The sequence below is a fragment of the Glycine soja genome, chromosome 20, assembly GCF_004193775.1.
Source record: "Glycine soja cultivar W05 chromosome 20, ASM419377v2, whole genome shotgun sequence".
In the NCBI taxonomy this organism is placed as follows: Eukaryota; Viridiplantae; Streptophyta; class Magnoliopsida; order Fabales; family Fabaceae; genus Glycine; species Glycine soja.
Window position 1 is genome coordinate 44,533,127 of NC_041021.1, and position 21,705 is coordinate 44,554,831.

Consider the following 21,705-nt stretch of genomic DNA (forward strand, 5'->3'; position numbering starts at 1 on the left):
ACACTCCCGCGTCAAACCTCACAAGAATCACACAACCCCACTTTTTCTCTACTCCAACTACAGCATTTCCTAAACAAACCAAAAAAAAAAACTCTCTCGTAATAATATCATCATATCTCACTAGACAAACACAAAAATGTCACCATACAATTACACTCTCAAACACTTGGCTCTCTTTCTTCTCTTCTTGATCACTTCCACCTCAGCGGCAGCCGGAGGCGGCAGAAGAAAGCTCCGTTTTGACATGTCAAGTGGCGGTGCACCATTGGCCGGAACCCCCACAGGGGCCACTGGCTCTGGCCATGGTGCAAACTGGGACTACAGCTGGGGATGGGGCTCCGGACCCGGCACCGGGTACGGGTATGGTTCCGGTTCGGGCCGTTCTCCAACGGGCTTTGCCAGAGGATATGGCTATGGTTTTGGATCCGGGACCGGGTCTGGATCCGGGTATGGATATGGATCTGGTGGTGGTGCTCATGCCGGTGGTTATGGGTCTGGAAGTGGTTCGGGAAACTCCGGTGGTGGTGGCTATGATGATAAAAATGGTGGTGGTGACGATAATAATAGATTACCCTCATCCTCATCTAGGGGCAACACCAACCATGGGTAAATGTATTTGACATGGAGCTATATAGCTAGTAGCTATGTGTGCCTCGTCTTGATAGTGTGATATTAAGTATTACTATCTATAATTATATTATATGGGAAAAAAATGAATGGTGTGTATGTATTATAGATGTTGCTAGAGCTAGCTAGTCATAAAGCTTTAAAGTTGCTCTATGCCTAATTAATGAAAAATCTTAACATAGACTACGTATAATTTTGCAATGTTTAGTACTCTTTCCCTCTCTTACGTTTGTAAACTTTGTATTTATTTTGTAATAACGGGAAACAAGTCTAGGCAAAAAACAAATAAATTAAGAATATATAAATAAGAGATTCAATTCATTACGAGTGTACAATGTTTTGCATATATAAATTTTAATGTTTTGTCACAGTGTATTGTTGTTTCTAATTTTAGAGTGGTAGAAACCATGAAAGGGAATCAAACCTGCGTCGAACTGATAATGATGCTACATTGCTACAGTTGAAACTTTCTTTGATATAAATAAGTTTAGGGTGTGTGTTTGGAACTCACATGAGTTCAACTTAATGCCAATATTTCCTATTTCCTTTTACTTTTGCTGCTTTGGTGAGTTTTCAAACACACCCTAAATTGATCACAAAGTATCATTCTTCAACTTAAATTTATGTTTCAAATTGTTCTTATCAAAACTTGCAGACACGTTCACGTAAGTTTGGCTTGAAAGTTTGATTTGAAAATATTAAAAATACTTTGTTATCTGTAACTATGTACTAAGGAAATAAGATGTGTGGGGATATATATTTTTATACTTATTTATTCTTATAACTACATTCATAAATAATTATTTTATTCCTATAATTATCTTCACTCAAACCACTCCACTAATTATTATTATTATATTTCTTTTTATTAAAAAAACATGAAAAAACATGAAGTGTCTTTTTCCCCTGGCATAAGTTAATGACAATATCTCTCTTGACTTCAGTCATGGATTATAAAAACAAAAGGTTGGCTAGAAGAACTTTTACCTCTTCATATGTGAGCTTCGGTTGCGAATATTAAGCATATTGGTTAACTTAAATAGTGAACGCTGGCAATTTGTAGTGTCTTTTAATGATGATTTACTATTTTTCTGTTATGAATTTTCTAAATTGTAAAAATAAAAAATAAAACGAAAACTGTAAGTTTTATTGTTTGTATTTGATCAATAAATTTATTATATATTTTATTGAATTATACCATAGTTTTTATTGCAATTTTATTTAAAGAATTTACATTTAGATAAATCCACTTATAGCCTGCATTGAATAATTTAAATTTATGAAATAATTGTCATCTAGTTATATAGTCCCTCACGAGAAATTTTGTTCATATGCTGTCATTTTCGTTCATCAAAGTGCCTTTTAGAAACCACACTATCTCGGAAGATGGCATATCTAAAGCATGTTTGACATTTTCCTATACTATAATGTAAAAGACAAATGGATTTGGCCCAAAAACAAAGGATAATTGTTTTTCCAAAATCTTAGTGATCAAGGAAAATTAACAATCACTTTCATCATATATATATATATATATATATATATATATAATTATTAAGTCAGGAATTTTCATATTATAAAAGTCATGAATTATTATTATTTTTTGGATGAATCAACAAAATTTATTTAAGGAATTGACCTAAATATTTTTTTCATTCACGAGTCAGAAATCAAATTTATGATTATTTGTTTAAGGATATCAATCATAATACATAATTAATAGGACATGCATTATTTTTAGCCATATAACTTCCCACTTACTCCCCACTAAGTTATTGCCAACCAAATCTATGTTCTGATCTCGATTGTATGGTTCTAAACATATGCACGTGCCATCGTCTTTTTTTATGTTTTCGAATGTTTTGTTAAACTTAAAGCCATTATAAATATAGAGTAATTTCTAGGTGTAAATGAAATCATTTTGCTTTCCAACTTACCTGTTACTGTGTTAATAGATAATATAACCACCATACGATTCTGGCATGTCTTTTTTCTCTTTACATTATAATCCTCTTCGCTCTTAGTACTTTACATCTGGGTCCATAGACCATAGATAGGCTTCGTCAGATTTCATTCGTTATATTTGCAGGATTCATTAACATTGACTGTCTATTTGTGGAGAAATAAAATATATTACGGGAACTCTTTTGAGCACCCATTCAAAAAAATAATCATTCAGCTACTGAAATGCTTTATTACTACGAACATAAATTTGGTATCTAAACATGCAGCTTACTGATTGAACTTACGACCAAAATCAGAGTTGCATTAAATTTAGTCGCTAACATGTTTAGCAACTGAACTTAAACACCAGTTTCTAATAGCAGCCAATATAATCGGTCGCCAATTAATAAGCCATTGTTATCATCTTGTTAACTTCTTTTTGAACAGACTACATTATGATCCAATACATTTAGTTACTAACTCGGTTACTATATTTAGTTGTATTTTTAAAAAATGATATCAGGTCTAAAACGATTCGTACTTTAGTTCTAATTTTAACATATTAAGCGTAAGACATTTGATAAAGATTAAAGATCACTGTATGTAACTTAGATCGTCCTATATGATTCATTTGAAGGACAAGGGAGCAAGTAAATTGGAGTATCTAAATCACTTCCTCTGTCAAGTACTCACAAGTTCTGTCTATTACAAACTATCATATGAATGCCTTCACCTGAAAACTCAAATTAATTTTTTTTCAGACTTCAAATGTTCATCAATGAAGCTAAATTCTAGTCACTTTTCAAGTGTACTACTGCTATACAATCTAATAAACTTTCAGATTGCATATTCGTGGTACACTTATATAGTTGTGATAAACTTGTGGAAACAACAATGACAAGAAACCAAAGGATATATTTTATGATAATCACAAGTTATCAAAAGAAATTAAAGATGTAGCCGAGTCCGGCATGCTAGTGGCTTCAATGGGGCTTTTCCTAATACTTGTGTCTTGTGCTTCAATTTAGCCTTTTTGACGGTTAACTTGACTACTACTCTGGTCTAGTCGGAGAAGACTCGAATTATTTGTCTCCAAATGAACCATTGGAAGATTTTTACCAAGCCCGAAAATCCAAAAGTTCATCATTAATTGTTTTGTGAAGTAATTAAATGGTTGTGTTTGAATTTGAGATTATATATATTGTACATATATTTCTATTTCATCAATGACTTGTATCTTGAGCTAGGATCAAGGTTAAATGAACTTTGGAATTTCAGTTTCACGTCTTTCTTAATATTATTTGTCGGAATAGATTAAGTAAACCACTGTAACACTATTTAGACAACTCCCAACTCAAGCAGGGCTAAGTTATGTCTTGTAACTCGAGTGAGGACACCAAAGTGATGAAACAAGACTCAGACTCTTGACAGTGGAGGGACAAGTTAGGCTTGATTGTCAATGTATTGTGTATGCTTCATCCATTGGGCTTGGTGTTAAAGTCGATGGAGGTTGTGCTTCATCAAATATTATTGCCATAGATTAAGTAGCTAAAATTAGATTTTTATAATTTTTTTTAATGAGGTATTTCTGGATCGAGAACTAAAAACTAATCTATCAACATCATGAAATCTATTTAAGAGATTGATTTTTTCCAATACATATTTTTCTATATACATGCATCAGAAATCAACATCATATATTTAAAGAATAATATTATCAATCATGTTATACTATGTTGATATTAGATTTTTATATTTGACCTCTAGGCCTCCTTGTAGGAAAAAAAAAACTCATTACTCATAATTTGATTGGTTGATAATTTTATGAGTTAATGAACAAAATAATAAATGAGATTTTTTTATTTAAAAAATTTGTGGGAATAAGCCATTCAGCCATCATTATAATTGAAGGAAACAGTTCAATAGCACTACTAGCTATAGTGATGATCCGAAATTTTGCAGCTAGAGCACATAGATACGCTTGAAATATCTGCAGTCACTAAAGTCTCTATCAAGCATCCATATTATATTGGAACAGCCATTTATGTTTCTTTGAAGCTAAATGCTACAAATAGCAGTAGGAAATACACATGTTCTGCCTAGGAGATGATGGCAATAAAATATTGTAGAAATATGTAGTTCGTGATTTTTGAGACACCTAAAATAACTGTAGTGTCAACCCTGCGTGGAAGGATTTTTACTCCATGGGTATAAAGGTAACATCCAACTCGTGTAATTTTATTTTAAGCAGTTTTTCTGTAACAATATTTTGACAATTTCTAACAGTTATTCAATTATTTTTTTTAAATAAATTATAGTTCAAGCATACCAGGCTACTAAAGATTGATCATGAATATGTCTCAGCAGGCACAAATATTTTGAGATCACACAAGGTTTTAGTTGAATATTCATATTTATATTTACAATACACGCTCCTTACGCCAAAATAATAATAATAATAATAATAATAATAATAATAATAATAATAATAATAGCATGCTTCTTCTTCTTCGATCTTTTGGGCTTAAAGACTAAAGAATGTACTAGTGAATGATAATGATAATAATAATAATAATAATAATAATAATAATAGCATGCTTCTTCTTCTTCGATCTTTTGGGCTTAAAGACTAAAGAATATACTAGTGAATAATACAAAGGGAATAATTATTGGCCCCATCATAATTACTTTTGGTCCTTATCACCGGATTGAAACTTTTTTATTCCAAAAATACCCTTTTCATGGAATCAAGATTCTGTTATACAAGACGTACAACGAAATTGTGTTTTTGTTACAAATCAATTTTTGTCCCCATTCTTTTTTAGTCCCAAACATAATAGCCGAATTTCAATTAGTAACTATTTTTAAAGTGACAATTTAGGGAAAAAAATTTAACAAAATCCATTTTGAATTACTTGACAAGACTACATACTCTGCGAGTGGCTGCCAAGGCGGTAATTGCATTGGGATGGACGGTGAACATATAGGAGGATGTGGTGGCTCTCCCTCTTTCGGGGAAATGACATAAGGGTGGGAAACCCGATAAAACAAAGGTAGATAGTTAGGGCTGCAAGCCTAAGGACCCCTAGGTGGCACAACATCGCCCAACAGAATGAGATGTTGATGCCACTCTGCCCACGCCGTATCAGAAGCCTCATACGTGAGACACTATAGTGGATGGCATGGGGATGAGCTGAACATGACCAAATTACCTCAACACCCTCTTTGGAAGATAAGGCCACATGTTCATCCCACACTTGATGAGGCCAAAGAAAAGGGCCTGCTGGGGGGAAAGGCCTAACACCGATTCTAGGTTCAAAATAACCAACAATGGGCAAATGCGCAAACGCTCAAGACTGTAAAAAACATGGTCAAACAAATTATTTATAATAATAAAGAAAATAAAAATACAAATAATCATAATGAAACAATTTTTACTTACCATGACTAACAACATGTAACCTCCAACCTGCATGTTAGTGTATTGGCTCACATAAGAAAGATGGTTTTATAGGTATGCCAATGCAGTGGCTCAGTAGGCATACCAATTGCAGTCATCCAGGTTGCTAAGGTAGAGAAGGTAGGTGACATGGACGTAAGTTGAGTACTTGTGGTAGCCCACATGTACAATCTTGACTGGATTTACAAGTGATATAGGTTTACCAGCCACGTCAAGCTAATCTTTGCACCTACGGTGGTCGCCCCTATAGCCTTTTCCTCTATTGGAATTGTAAGGCGAGCCATGAGCAAAACCTTCACAGTCTCTCTAGTGAAGGTGGAGGGGACATGATCAATAGGCCTACCTGTTACAGGCAAGTGCAGGAGACATGACATATCATCTAGAGTGATAGTCATCTCTTCAATAGACAGGTGAAAGGACGAGGTCTCCTAGTGCACCTTTCTATAGGGGCATTCACAAAGTCCTTGTTTGCGGTAGGATACTATGTCGTAATTATAGCTGATAACTCTGACCATAACACATAAGTTCTCACTGTCGATTCAATGGGGGTGGTAAGACATGACCACCGTGACTAACCAGCTTCATCTCTGGCTACGACTGTCGGATCCATACACGAGTAACGACAGATAGTAAAATGAAATTGAAAACCTTTTCAAGTCCTTGATTGAAAAAAATGAATGTTTGATAGTAATTTGAAAACAACCTATATTTTAAGTATGAAAAACTTAATTAAGCTTAAAAAAATTATAAATGAACCCACTAGAATTTGTGTAATGGTAGAAGTTGAGATATTATGTATGAAATTTTAGATTTAAATCTTATTGCGATCATTATTATACTTGAAAATTATCTTACGTTTGTGAATTTTCTAAAAATTGCACTAGTTGGTGATTTTAAAAGTAAAATGTACCATTAGGAAAACAAGCCTCGTTTTACAGACCGACGCTGACTCATATATTACTTATTAAGGTCCCAGATTATTTTGTTAACATTATTTTCTGGTTCCCTTTTTGAGGTCATGCCTTATATATGGCAGTTAAGTTCATCTCAGCAATTTGTTTCTCTGCAACAGGCTTATTGAGTTCCTTAATAGTGATTGACTTCTCATAGTCCACATGACCAACCATCACAATGTTGATTTTAGCCTTCTCGATACCCATTGCACCTTTACGTGGAATTGGGAAGACCTGTCCAACAGAAATATGGGAAGAATGAAATACTATGCATGCAAATTTGTATAATACAAAACATTCGAGAATCAAAAGCAAACGTGGCACAAGACGGGGTTTAATTAAATGCGAAGAGAAACAAGTGAGATGAGGTGTTTAAGGAAAGTGAAAATTTAGATATTACTACTAATTGAGTGGAGGTTTCCATTTCAAAGTGAGATGAAATGTTCATGGTAACTGAAATTTATAATATTAAACGAATGAAGGTTTAATTGTGAATTTGAATCACAACAACAATAATAAATTAATTTATGCTATTGAATAAAAGAGAGACAAAAGCTAGTTGGATACTGAACCTAAGGTATGTAATATGAAAACTCAGTAGCACGCTTAAAAAGAAAAGTAAAGGCGTGACGAAGAGGGCCATGGAGATTATTTATAGTCCACCTCGTAATTTGTATTTATGATTATACACTTCATTTTTTATTTATTGTGTTTTCTGTTGTACCCTTCTCCATTTAAAATTTAGGAGAATTGTATATATTCCCCCATGATATCTCGTTACAGAAGAAAAAAATAGCGAATGTTCATCATAAAACAAAACTTAGTGCAAGAGCAGAGTTCACGAGCCGAACTGAATTCCCTCATAAAAATTCAAAATAAGAGCTGGGTCACAAAGAACCAAAAAGATTCAAACTTCAAAGTACAACATAAAATAGTCTGAATGTGTTTTCCTTCTACCAAATAACTCGTCTAAGCAATTTTAACTTTAGTCCATGCTTAAGACCCTCGGAACTTTAATATAAGGCTCCTCATAGCTCGGGACAGAAGCGATCAAGGCGTCCCTGCCAAGAATACACCACTCTGTTAGGACCATAAGTTTTCCAATTATTTCCAATTGACAAATTAATGAACAACCAACTCACCTATGGTCAAATGTTTCAGGAGCATTACCACGCAAATTGTTTTCAGTCTCTACAGATAACACAGAAAGAATAAGCAAATAAAAATATGAAGCCAAATCAAATGAGCAAATGATGCTTTCTGCCAGTCATGTAAAAGTGTAAAACAACTCATGTGCACAAAATTTTTGTACAAAGACACATTAACTGAAAATCACTAGAACATAGATATTGTATGGTTCCCTTATAGTTGTTCATGAAAAAGTATAGAGGAAAGACAACCAACCCAAACAATTTGGACAAACTGGCATGACCAAGTTGAAGTATAAGAAAGCAATGACTAGAAATGGATAATACCGCTCATTTGCCAAAGTGGCAAAGTATTGATTTGTTATATTGTAAAAGGCAGCAATATCACTGGCATTTCTCAGTGAATGGCTGTGTACCAATGTGGTCTGGTATAGTTGACAAATAACCATGTGACTTAAGCATGAGGTTAGAAGTTCGATCCCTAAACCTATGTATATGGAAGAATATCTGTTGAGAGATGTCAACCACTTAAAATGGACCAGGAATTAATCCGTGAGCATGGGATTGAGGATTTGACGTTTGATGTGCCTTCGAAAACAGGATTAGCATAAAACAAACACACTAACAATGCATTCTCAGCTGAAAGAATGTAACACAATCACAGTTTACAACCCTTCCAAGTCCCCAAGTCAAAAGAAGATGAAAGAACTTGCTTTCACATCAAGGTATAATGTAATCAAACAGTACATAAAATCCAAAGTAAGGATATGAAATCATTGATAGTCATGATAGATGATGAAAGTGATATTATATGTTCATAGAGAACCTGCTCTGATCGAGGGTTCAACACTTTCAAGATCAATACCCTGCAGCTGTCCAAACCTGCCACACAAGACAGTTCAATCCAAATTCAAAAGTTTGGCTCACTGCAAAAACAATCTTCACCAAAAAAACAAAATCTTAAGTCAGAAACAAAATGCTAGGCCTAAAAAATCCACAGTTATTCTTTATTGGAGGCAATACATAGCTGCATGCCTAAGACTCAGAACTCAAAGTCGAAACCACTGGTTAAGCTAGAATAACCCCACGTCAATTGATCCAAGCATTCAATGGTAATCAAAATTTCATGTTATCAACACATATACTTTAACACACTTTTTCTTTTAACACATTCTCTATTGTTCTGTACTATTAATCAAAATTTATTGAGAACTGAAAAATTACGAGTAAATCTCATTAAATAAGGTGTAAGAAGACCTAGAGGATTTAATATTAAAAGATAGAGGGGTTTTGACTTACCATTCTATAACTTGTTGAATTTTGGGAGCAATTTCTTCAACCTGCAACAACATTTTTATTAATATTTCAAATATATACAACAAAAAGCACATTAATAGTTCGAAAGAAAATGAAATAACAGAAAGCAAAGAAAGACCTCGTTTGGGGTAAGTGAAATTTGAGCAGTTTTTGCCAAACGAGGCAAATCCGGGGGTGGAAGAGAGGAGCAAGCGGTGGTTGATGAGAAGCTCTGAAATTTCACCAACTTGGGGTGGACGCTAACCGTTACCTTTGGGAAGAAACTGCTTCTATGCCAAACTGCGTTTGCAGTTAACGAAGCTCCTCTCAGCAACCCTTTGCTAGTCATCTTCGTATTATTCCTTATCCCTAACCTATGAGGTTGTTTAAGAAAACATTTTAATTTTCAATTCGGTCCCTAAAGAAAGTCAATATTCTCGAAACAGTTCTTCTATAAATACGTCATTCTATTTTTTTTCTTTTTCCCATTTTTAATTTTTCATTCGCAAGAGCACGAAGAGAGCGTCGTCGTCTTCGCTATGTCGCGACAGAGATCCAGAAGAGCCGAACTACCTCCCGCTCAGGAGGTACGTAAAATCTGCGATCCATCAACTTTGCATCTTCGTTTTCCAGATTCATCTAAACAAAACGATTTTCTTCTTTTTTAATTAAAAAAAATCGCCCGAACGATATTCTAATTTTCTGTATTGCATTGGCTGAAAATGAATGTGTTTTGACCTATCAGTGATGGTGCTTCTTAGTTTATTCCTTCGGAAAATTAGTGTTTTGATTTGTTTTTATTTATGAGGATTTTGTTTTTCTTGGTGAGCTCTGAGGTTTCTATTTCAAAAATATGCAAATTTTTGTGATATGAACTCTTAGTAGAGGTGCATCTGCTTTATTATATGTATTTTCTTTTTTTGTAAAATAGCATGATTGTTGTGTTTGGAAGTGCAGAATATTGAAAAATTGGAGAAAGTTGTAAACGATGGAAATTATTATGGAGCTCAGCAAATGTACAAATCCGTTAGTGCCAGGTTTACACAGTTTCTTACTGTACCTATTCTTCAAGAGAAATGTACACTGTCTACATTGTATTCTTCATTGGATCTTCGATGTGAAATGCTACTTCAAATCACAAGTAGTTAGTTTTTGCATAGCTATTTCTTTGGTCTACAACTACATGCTTTATGAAATTAGCTCATATAGTAAAAGTCACAAACTAGGAATATCAGATCAGTGAAATAGTGAGGCATAGTTTATCATTTGGGGCTCCTGAGAAGAACAATTTTAGCGTTGACGCAAGAGAGGATTTAACATAGAGGATAGCGATACCATAACTTTTCATATCATATCTATTTTTTAGGGGCAGCTGGATAGTGTAATTTAATGCAGTGCTGCATTTTGGTATTTTTGGTGAATACTGAGTTTGTCTGGATTTAGAGTTTTAGGAGTAAAGAAGGCAAGGTTATTTGCAATGTTGTTAAATAACCGATATAGACTTATAGCTCTGCCATAACATGTGGTGTTTTTTGACCCCTCCACCATAGGTGATTTGTGAAGGGAGACCTGTTATGGTAGTGCCATAGGCTGCAGTGGCATGTTAATATGCCGTAATTTTGGCCTTCTGTCATTTGCCATTGATAACCTTGGTTATTTTTGCCAATATATGACATGTGGGATTCTTTGTTAAATATTTTATTCTAGTTTTTTTTTTTTTTCTGGTTTCTTTAATGGTACATGTTACCCTTTGCTCTTGAAGTTGGAACATCTCGTTTTTTGCTTCTTTGTTTAAATTTATTTATCTGTAAAATTTACTTTCCTTTTATCATCCATAAATCCATGCTTCTTGTAGATCTATGAACCTCAGAATTTCTTTTTGTCAAGCTTTATTATTTTGGTCTACAACTGCATTAACTAATGCATACTCGTCAGATAAGTTGTAGACATAAATATAGCATACATGCTTTGCTGCAGATATGTTTCTGCTCAGAGGTACTCTGAAGCATTAGATATCCTACATTCAGGAGCGTGCATTCAGTTGTCTCATGGGCAGGTTCTACATTTTCTATTTCAATGTCTTTCAAGATACACTTTTGTCAACTTTATAGTTTTTAGTCTGGCTCTGGCATATATAGTGATTAATAGATTGTTCATTGTTACCATTAAGTGAAAAAAAGAATCCTTTCCACATTTCTATATAAATTTACATTAATTTTAAAAATTCATTTCTGGTGTTAAAATATTTATATTTATGATAAAAAAAAAGATAGAGTACACTTGACAAACAGCAAAGATTAATACTTATTTTCTCTCTTAAGGTTACCTGTGGAGCAGAGTTAGCTTTATTGTTTGTGGAGACATTAGGGAAAGGGAAAATTCCTTACGATGAGGAAATTCTTGGTGCGTTCTTATCCTGTCTTTTACAGTTTTGTTTTTATCAGCCATTATTTGTTTTTTGTGGGTTTAGTTGTGATGCAATGTAAATTATTCTTACTTCTTTTTTAATTGCATGGTGACTTTCAATTCGGTAATTATCATGGACTTGCATAAAAACATTCATTCTTTATTTGGACTCATATAGTATTTAACGATGAAACAGTCCTTGTTATTACTAATTACTTATAAATTTTAATGGTAGAACGTCTCAAGAAGATCTACAAATCATTTCCTCGGGTTTCATTGCCACAAAACCTATGGGATGTCGATGACATGCAGCAGCTTTCTGAAAACATTGGAAGTGCAAAGACACGTGTTGAGGGCTGCTCCTCATTCTTAAAAGCTGCTATCAAGTGAGACTTAACACAAATTAAAAATAATCTAGATTATATTTTACATTTACCATGCTCCCTCTCTTTTCTTTGCAAGTAAATGCCAAATACTGTTGTGTTTTCTTTTTTTTTTTTGACACCGATCTGGTGTTTATAGTGGTGATTTGTCATTTCTTTCCTTACGCTCTAGTATGTTAATTTTCTGGTTTTGGTGAAAGAAAAAATTGCTGCATACAATTATTTTAATTGTATTTATAAGCTGATGTGGCACATGCGAAAAAGAAAAGCTTCTATGATAGACCTTAGAACTAATTCAGGAAACAGAAAGGTAATTGGATAAGTTTGTTCTGTCTCATTTCATTTAAGAATCGATATCTATGGAGATTACAATTGTGGGAATATTCTGGATCCTTGTCCTTTTCTAGAGTTGTCCCTTATGCGTAATCGCTGAGGTGTGTTGGCCTCCTGGTGGTCCTCCTTGGTCTGTTAGTGGCCATGACACTAATGCTATCATCACCCCGTCCAGGAGAAGAACCTTATCCTCAAGGTTATAGGATACCCGAACATTGTCCCAATGTTCCCAGCTGGTGTCTTTGGGAGCCAATCCAATCCATTGTACTAGAGCCAGTTTGATGGGTGACACATTTGCATTATTCCATTTCCATTCGAGAACTTGAAGTGGCTCAACAACTAGGTATCCAAACTCATGGAGGGAGAGAATATGGAATATTAGGGAGTAGTCCCTGAGGTTGTTTCAGCAATGAAACATGAAATACTGGGTGAATTTTAGAGGTCTCCGGCAACTTGAGACGGTAAGCAATGGGACCAATGCACTCCTTGATAAAAAATGGGCCATAGAAACGTTTGGATAACTTGGTGTATGCTAGTGTCAGCGAGGTTTGGCAGTAAGGATGAAGCCTTACATAGACCCAGTCATTGACAACGAATTGAACGGTGCTTATCTGCCGTATATAGTCGTTTAAGCTGTGGAGGCGGTGCTATAAAGCCGAGTGAATTGCAGCTCGTGCAGAAAGCAATGTATCAACCGCCTCTACATGAGAAGATCCTTGCAAATATTGGGGAATTGATGGTGGTGGCTTCCCATAAGTGACTTCGAAAGGTGAGAGGCCTGTGCTGGGGTGTACAGATGTATTGTACGACCATTCCGCAAGGGACAAGAATTTAAACTATTGTGATGGTCTACCATGAACGAACAAATGTAGGTATTACTCCAATACCCAATAGAGGACCTCCGTTTGTCCGTCAGTCTGTGAGTGATATGTCGTGCTCATGCGAAGCTTAATTCCACTTACCCAAAAACATTGATAAACAGGGGATCCTTATTTGACACCAAGCTACGTGGGAACCCGTGTGATTTGCAGACCATATCCAGGAAAAAGAACTACAACCTTGTGCTCGGTGTAATGGGAAGTAAGAGCACCAAAATGGGCCCTTTTTGAATAACGGTCCATGACCACCTGGATTGAGGTTAATCCATTTGATGGAGGCAATCCTGTAATGAAGGCCAGGAACAAGTCTTCCCATATGGACGAAGAGATAGGTAAATGTTGAAGTAGGCCTGTGGGTTTCTTGGCTTCAACCTTTACCAATCCCTTCGTCCATATGGGAAGACTTGTCTCTCGACTTCATTATAGGATTGCCTCCATCAAACGAATTCACCTCAATCTTGGTGGTCGTGGATCGTTATTCAAAAAAGGACCCATTTCGATGCTTCCCATTCCATTGTGCATAAGGTAGCAGTTCTTTTCTTGTATATGGTATGGAAATTACACGGGTTCCCACGTAGCTTGGTGTCGGATAGCGACCCCCTATTCATCAATGTTTTTTGACACAAACTGTTCCGGATAAGTGGAACCAAGCTTTGCATGAACATGACATATCACCCACAGACTAATGGGTAGACGGAGGTCCTCAATTGGGTATTGGAGTAATACCTACATTCGTTCGTCCATGGTAGACCATCACAATGGTTTAAATTCTTATCCCTCACGGAATGTTCATACAATACATCTGTACACTCTAGCACAAGCCTCTCACCTTTCGAAGTCACTTGTGGGAAGCTACCACCATCAATTACCCGGTATTTGCAAGGATCCTCTCACGTAGAGGTGGTTGATACATTGCTTTCGGCACGAGCTGCAATTCACTCGGCTTTACAACGCCGCCTACACAAAGCTCAAATGGCTATGAAACATATTGTAGATAAGCACATAAGCACTGTCACGACGTTCAATTCGCTGTAGGTGACTGGGTCCATAGTTGTGAAACCCGGTTTGGTCCAACCAAAACCCATTGGCTTAATCGGCCAGTTTTACTATTGGATCGGTCACGCAATTGACCCGGCCGGTTAGGTCACTGGATCCCGGTTAGACTAGTTTGACCCAGCTGATTTTACAAAAAAATAAAAAAGAAAATGGACCACCTCTACGATGCCGTTTTGATGTCTCATTATTATCAATTGTTATTTTGGATTTTGGAGTATGGATGAACTTTTCTTACTCAAATAATGTTAGTTATAACATATATAATAGATACATATATGATTTTGAATTTTTAATATATATCGGGTCAATTACTGACCCACCAGTTAGACCATTGACCCACTATTTCGACCGAGTCAATGACCGAATCGGGTTTCACAACTATGATTAGATCTATGTTAGGCTTCGTCCTTACCGCCAAACCTCGTCTGCACCAGCATACACCAAGTTATCCAAAATATTTTTATGGCCCGTTTTTTATTGAAGAGCGCATTGGTCCCGTTGCTTACCGTCAAGTTGCTGGAGACCTCTAAAATTCACCTAGTATTTCATGTTTCATTGCTGAAACAACATCAGGGACCACTCCCTAATATTCCAGATTCTCTCCCTCCCATGAGTTCAGATAACCATCTAGTTGTTGAGCCACTTCAAGTTCTCGAATGGAAATGTGATAATGCGTGCCACCCACCAAACTGGTTCTGGTACAATGGACTGGATTAGCTCCTGAAGACACCAGCGGGAAACATTGGGACAATATCTGGGTATCCTATAACCTTGAGGACAAGGTTCTTCTCCCGGACCGTGGTGATGATAGCAATAGTGCCATGGCCACTAATAGACCAAGGAGGACCATGGCCACTAATAGACCAAGGAGGACCACCAGGATGCCAACACACCTCAGCGATTATGCATAAGGAACAGCTCAAGAAAAGGACAAGCATCCAGAATATTTCCACAATCTCGTTAACAAATTCACTAATTCTGTTATTTGCAATTAGTGTATTCCTAGCTGGCCAAGGACAGCTTTTCTATGCTTGTAATCTCCATAAATATCGATTTTGAAATGAAATGAGACAGAACAAACTTGTCCAATTACCTTTCTTCTTCCTGCATTAGTTCTAAGGTCTATCAACTAACATCCCAATCATAAGCATACTGTATTTTTGTTGCACGTGTAGGAAGCTAGGTCCTAATGGTGTTGATTGACTCGTATAGCTGACCCCACTTGGTCGGATGAGGTTTGGTGGTTGTTGTTGTTAGCCGAGATGGACCTTGATTGTTTAAATTGGGCTGGCCATACAGAAAGAGCACTTGAAGAAATGATTAAATAAAAAAAGGTGTCTTGCTAATGAGTAACTTAAAGTCACTAATTAAAGAAGCTTTGATACACTCTATTAACTAAGTGCATGTTTAGTGATTGATTTGTGGGAGATTATTGTTTTCTTTAAATAAATAAATAAAATCTGAAAGTTGGTAATAAGTGATTATTTCTTCTTACAAGTTCAAGAACACACACTCACTAATTGTTTCCAATTATTCAAAAATACAAGTGTTAAATTATTTAGGGTGTGTTTGGTTTGCATTTTCATTTTCTGAAAACTGTTTTCATTTTTAAAAGATTAGAATTCTGAAAACATGTTTGGTTTGACTTCTTGTTTTTTGCTTTCAAGAAATAAAAACACTGAAAATGTGTTTTCAAAAGAAAATGTATTTTTAGATTTGCTTAAAATTTTATTCCTTGTCCCCTTGTTTTCATTTTATCCAAAATGAGGTTTCTGGTTTCAACTGAAAACATTGAAAACGAGATTTTATTGTTTCCAGTTTTTGGTTCGTTTGGGAAAATATTTTCACTGAAAATAAAAACAAAAATCCAACCAAACACATTTCCATCACTATTTTCTATTTCCAGTGAAAATGAAAACAGAAAACAACCAAACCAAACACCCCCTTATATATTGATATTTTTTTATTCTTTTTTTAGTTTCCTTAACTAGTGTCTTTACAAAGTTATTTTTTTTGGGAGGGGTAGCACCCTTCAAACTGGATATAATATTATAATTAGCCTCTCCACATGAGGGGCATATATCTACCCTCCCCAAATTCACTTGGTAGGAACCTTGTGCATAGGTCACCCCTTTTCTTTATTATGATAATTTGTTCCTCTAAATAGCATTTATATCTTTGCTGCTATTGTATTCAGGTGGTCCGCCGAACATGGAGCAAATAATAATGGATCTCCAGAGCTGCACATCATGCTAGCTGAGTACATATTTTCTGAAAGTCCTGAGGTGGTGAGTTTCACAATGGTTTTTCTGGAATTTATATACTTTCCAAGTTTTTTTTTTTTAAATCAACATCTCTGTGAAACTTTTCTTATCTTTGATTTTGTAGAAGAAAAACATGATTGTTGATATGTAAAGGCTTATCTGTTTCAACATTTAATAAACATTGATTTAGTTGGCTAACTTTAGGTTTTTTGGGTGCACTGGGTACATGAAGATAAGGGGAATTTGGAAGCCATGGTGTGGATGTTTGGAGAGTCAAATTGTTAGTTATTTAGGTGCTATATAAGATTTTGAATTTGAAGGGATTAAGGAAATATCTGGCTGGGAACATTATGGTTTTAATGGGAAGAGTTTTTTTAGTGCTGTTAGCCAAGTAAATAGGTAGCTGTTAAAATTAAAGAAAACTGGGAATGAGATGAGAAAAAGAAATTGCCAAGGTTCTCTGGGTTCAGAATTGGTTTATTTGCAAATTGTAGCAGACTAGCAGGTCATCTCTCTCAGAACATTAGGTTTATTTTCAAATTGAGTTTGAAAAAGGTTACGAGTGAGTGAGCTATGGCTTCCGAAACCATGTTATTGATAGAAATGTTTTTGGTACTAGATATAGATGATGAAATTATTGGATGTTTCCCGACTGCTACTTTCTCTGTGATTGTGAGTGACATTTTTGTAAGGTAATCTGGGAGTCAGGCTTGGAGACTCTTCTCCTTTCTTGTTTATTTTAGTGGTTGATATTTTAAGCTGATACTTTCAAGGGTGGTGTATAGGGACCTCATATAGGGTAGAGTTGGTTTAGGGCAGGATACAATTTTTTTTGGAAGAGGACAGCAATTGTTTTTTTATTCTTATTTCTACTCTTAATTTCCTTGAGTCTAGCAGTTAATACGAGACTGAGGCAATGCAAACATAAAATTTAGTATACTCTTAAGTCTTAAGTTAAATAGAACATGAAGAAATATAGTATACTGTTACATTGATTGTTGGAGCAAGTCATGTCTCTGAATTTTGGGCTGATATGGAAATGGCTTTATGCTGTAAAAAGCTTCGCTTTCCATTAAAAAATTAAAATTATTATGACCTTTATTTTTGGTGAATGACTATCAATATGTGTTTTATATGCAGGATATGGCTAAAGTGACGTATCATTTTGTGAGAGGAAATAATCCAAAGAAGTTTGCTTCTACTCTTGTGAGTTTTTTGGGCAAGGTCAGCCTCCTAACTTTTTTATTCCTTGTTATTTGGCTCAACTTTCCAAAATTATGTGGGCATATACCAAACAATTTTGATCTTACTTTTCTTAGGATGATTTTATTTATGTCATATTATTGGGTGATTCTCTAATTTAATTGGAGGAGGTAACTGATGCCTTTATTTTATAGTTTTGGCATAGTTTTGGGAAGGTTCAACTGATATTTTTTTCAAATGTAGTGTTATCCTGGTGAAGACGATTTGGCCATTGCTCGGGCAGTTTTGAGGTAAATGTAATTTTCTCTTGAGATTCTCTAGCAATATTATCAAATTTTCTGAATATTGAATACCCAGGATGCTTATGATGCCTAAATAAACATTTATACTAGGATGAAATTTATGTTTTTGCTTATTGCATTACAACTGTAGTGCATAGATATTTCTCAGTATAAATTTTTGTTGTTTTTAAGTGCATTTAACAATTTTAACTTGGCACAAATATCTTCTGTATATTGCAGTACGTATTAGAACTAACTGTTCATTCACTTCATTGTCAAAAGTCAAAACAAACACTTCCTGTTAAGATCTCAGAATGCAAGATCAGGATATTGTTCTTGTAAATAAAACAAACTTAAAATAAATAAGATAAGATAATACAATCAGTCTTAAATTGTCCTCCACTCCCTGTTTTGCTATCTCTTAAGTGATAATTAAGGATTTTTTTACTTTAGTTGTCTTGTACTAATCATCATTGATGAGTAGAGGCATGCATCCACTGTTTTCAATGATGTTGACATACTTGTTATAAAATCCTTGTTTTGTTTGGTTAATGTCTTTCACCTGTAATTCCATGTAAATTTCAACAAGGTTTGAAACTGAGGAATTGCCCATTTCTTGCATGATAGGTACTTGTCTTCAGGCAATTTGAAAGATGCGAACATACTAATGGAAGAGATAAAGAAGCAAACTGAATCAGCTGAGGTTGCGTTTCCTAAGACAGAGTTGATGCAATTCATCACTTATCTTTTGCAAACGTAAGTTTTCTATGTTGCTCAACCAATAAATTGATTAATTTCTGTTCTAAATACAGACATACAATACTTCAATTTAAAGGGGACTGGAAGCACTATAATTTGATGAATAATTATTTTTTATTTGTTTCTGAATTTAATTTATATGAAAACTTCACTTATACAAAGAGCGTTAATTGTGTTATTAAATTATGGCTCGATTCCTTTGAAAGGAAGAAAATAAAGCAAACTAAAATTAAGCACCTTATTCTGCAGTAAGGAAAGGAAGAGAGACATAAGCAATTAGTTACCACTCAATAAAAGTGAAGCAAAGTGCTCGTGGTAGTATGCAATAAATTATGCACTTGATTAATTTCAGACGTGTTTAATGGGAAGAAGAGCTTTCTATTGTAAGAGCTGCAAATGTTTGGAGCTCCCATTATGTTGCATGACAATGCCTTAATTTTTGTTATGCCAGGTTGGAGAGAGATGCTTTGCCTCTTTTTAATATGTTGAGAACAAATTTTAAGCCAAGTATTGAGAGGGAGCCTGCGTTCAATGAGGTCAGATAACTTACATACCAAGTCATATGCTCTGTTTTCCTCTCTGTTGGTAGATAACAATTAGCAAATGATCCACAAAGATGTTGGGTGTCCTTATTGTTCTATGAAAGTTCTTACCAGTCTTGTGTTGTTATCTTGTGAATATTTTTCTCTTTGCAAGAAACTAAAAATTCAAGTCATGTGCTGCATTTAATGTGACAAAACTGTGATTCAGATGCTAGATGATATTGCGGAGAGGTTCTTTGGAGTACAGCGAAGGAACCCCATGGGAATGTTTGGAGATATATTCAAGGTGACTACTGATAGGTTTCTGTAGTTGAATATTAAGTTATTAACCACCTTGGCACTTGCAAAATCATATACTTTTGAATTTTGATTTTTTAATATAAAAATCTCTTGATGAATGAAGTTTTGTGTTAATTTCTTATGCAGTTGATGGGAGCTGAGTAATGACAATCATTATGGAGACACTACCAGATAGAACAGCAACTTCTACAGAACGTTCCAATAATTATATATATTTTTTTCTTCTTTTGGTTAATGATAGAGCAAATTCATCTCATTGAAGAAAATATGTGTTATCTCGTGATTTGTAAATGCTAATTATTTAACAATTTTGCTAAGTACCCGTTCCATTTTTTTAATGTAAAAATGACTTGCATTAGTTTTTCTCTTTCCTGGCAGATTCGAGGTTGAAATGACTTGTAAACAATAACAAATTATCTTGTGCTAAATCTTAACACAAATTAGATTAAGCTCGTTAACCTGTGCTGTGGAATTTTCACTTTTTTAATGTGGAAATATATCTTATATATCAGGAAATGGAAGTCCCTACCATAACTTCTTGCCATTGTACATAAAAAGAAATGAAGAGCACCTCTTTCAATTATCATGTAATATATAAATGTCATATGTGGAAGAGTTTTACAACGCCGTCAAATTATTACGTTATTTTTCCTACCAAGTGCCTCCCCTTCCACAGATTTGGCCATAAATGATAAGATCTTTATATTTTGACTTTCTTCTCTCAAACAAAATTTATAAATTGGATTAATTAAAATATTTATTTTTTTCCTCAAAGTTTATCAATTAAATTATTATATTTTATCCAAAATGAAAATTATTAAATTCCTTTTTATTCAAACTAATCTCATGTCATATAAATCTTTTAAATTTTGTCAAATATTGTTAAAGTGGTATTTTAAACTCCTAAAATTATTTCATATCCTAAATTCATAAAAAAAATATTTACTTAAAATAATTTGAAGGTTTTAAATGAAAAATAAATACTAAAACTAAATTTACTTAATTTTTAGCATAAGACTTAATAACTTGGTTGAAAAGTTAAAATTAAACACGATCTAAACTTGCATTCAAATTTAAATCTTTTGTTAGACGTTCCCTGTCGTAGATTATCCTAAAGAGGACACTTTTACAAATTTATTACTCAAATGAGTCTTTTTTAAAACTATTTACACGACGATGTAGTTTTTCTAAGTAAATTGCATGCAAACCGTCTGTCCCACTATATACACGTAACATTCTCCTTCGACTTTGAGTTAAGAGTGTAAAATTATCTATGACGTTAGTGGAGATTCTTATTGTCATAGCATATTTTACATCAAGGTCCTCCCTTCGACTTTGTTCTTCTTGTTGATTTAGTTCCTGATTTTATTTGTACTAGTACCAGTAAGACTTCAGTTCTCATGCCAAACTATAATACTCAGTGCAGAAACTTATTGTGTTATTTCAGACACGTGTAAATATCCATCAACTCTATTTTGGCATCAATCTAGTGCTTATAGTGGTGACAGTCCATTTCTTTTTTTTTTTTATGTTGTAGTGATATGGACTTCTTGGTTTTTGTTCTTGATCTGTGAGCAGAATTGTTGCATACAGTTAATAAATTTTTATTATATTTATAAATTGACGCAGGACATATGAGAATGAAATAAAATTTTCTAACATCCCAAATCATAGGCATATTATTATTATTATTTTTCATCAAATCTGTCAACGCAGTTGATTGATCCATGTAGTCAACCCAATGGGATAAGTTTTGGTTGTTGTGGGAGTTATTGAAAACTGAGTTCTAATTATGTTTACATGTGAATAAAATGCCGAACAGGGCATTTCTGTTGTAGTTTGTGCATCTGATTTTGTGCAGTATTTTGGATA

The 21,705-nt window shown here is 34.5% G+C and overlaps 3 protein-coding genes across 3 annotated transcripts; 2 read left to right on the top strand and 1 right to left on the bottom strand.

Annotated features, from left to right (window-relative positions):
- On the top strand, positions 1-892 carry LOC114402319 (glycine-rich cell wall structural protein 2-like). The gene has a single exon (XM_028364837.1). It carries the CDS (start codon positions 137-139, stop codon positions 608-610), a length of 474 nt encoding a protein of 157 aa, XP_028220638.1. The 5' UTR covers positions 1-136; the 3' UTR covers positions 611-892.
- A 6,869-nt stretch (positions 893-7,761) lies between these two features.
- On the bottom strand, positions 7,762-9,798 carry LOC114403228 (glutamyl-tRNA(Gln) amidotransferase subunit C, chloroplastic/mitochondrial-like). Its single transcript, XM_028366053.1, has 5 exons — positions 9,568-9,798; positions 9,432-9,472; positions 8,959-9,014; positions 8,127-8,175; positions 7,762-8,045 (listed from the first exon to the last, which is right to left on the bottom strand). The coding sequence occupies exons 1-5, from the start codon at positions 9,775-9,777 to the stop codon at positions 7,970-7,972; spliced, it is 432 nt and encodes a 143-aa protein (XP_028221854.1). The 5' UTR covers positions 9,778-9,798; the 3' UTR covers positions 7,762-7,969.
- Positions 9,799-9,884: 86 nt separating this feature from the next.
- Positions 9,885-20,291, top strand: LOC114403227 (Golgi to ER traffic protein 4 homolog). Its single transcript, XM_028366052.1, has 12 exons — positions 9,885-10,015; positions 10,386-10,465; positions 11,406-11,484; positions 11,750-11,831; positions 12,070-12,220; positions 16,682-16,772; positions 17,889-17,972; positions 18,195-18,241; positions 18,860-18,988; positions 19,443-19,527; positions 19,742-19,819; positions 19,960-20,291. The coding sequence occupies exons 1-12, from the start codon at positions 9,968-9,970 to the stop codon at positions 19,975-19,977; spliced, it is 972 nt and encodes a 323-aa protein (XP_028221853.1). The 5' UTR covers positions 9,885-9,967; the 3' UTR covers positions 19,978-20,291.
- The last annotated feature ends 1,414 nt before the right edge of the window (positions 20,292-21,705 follow it).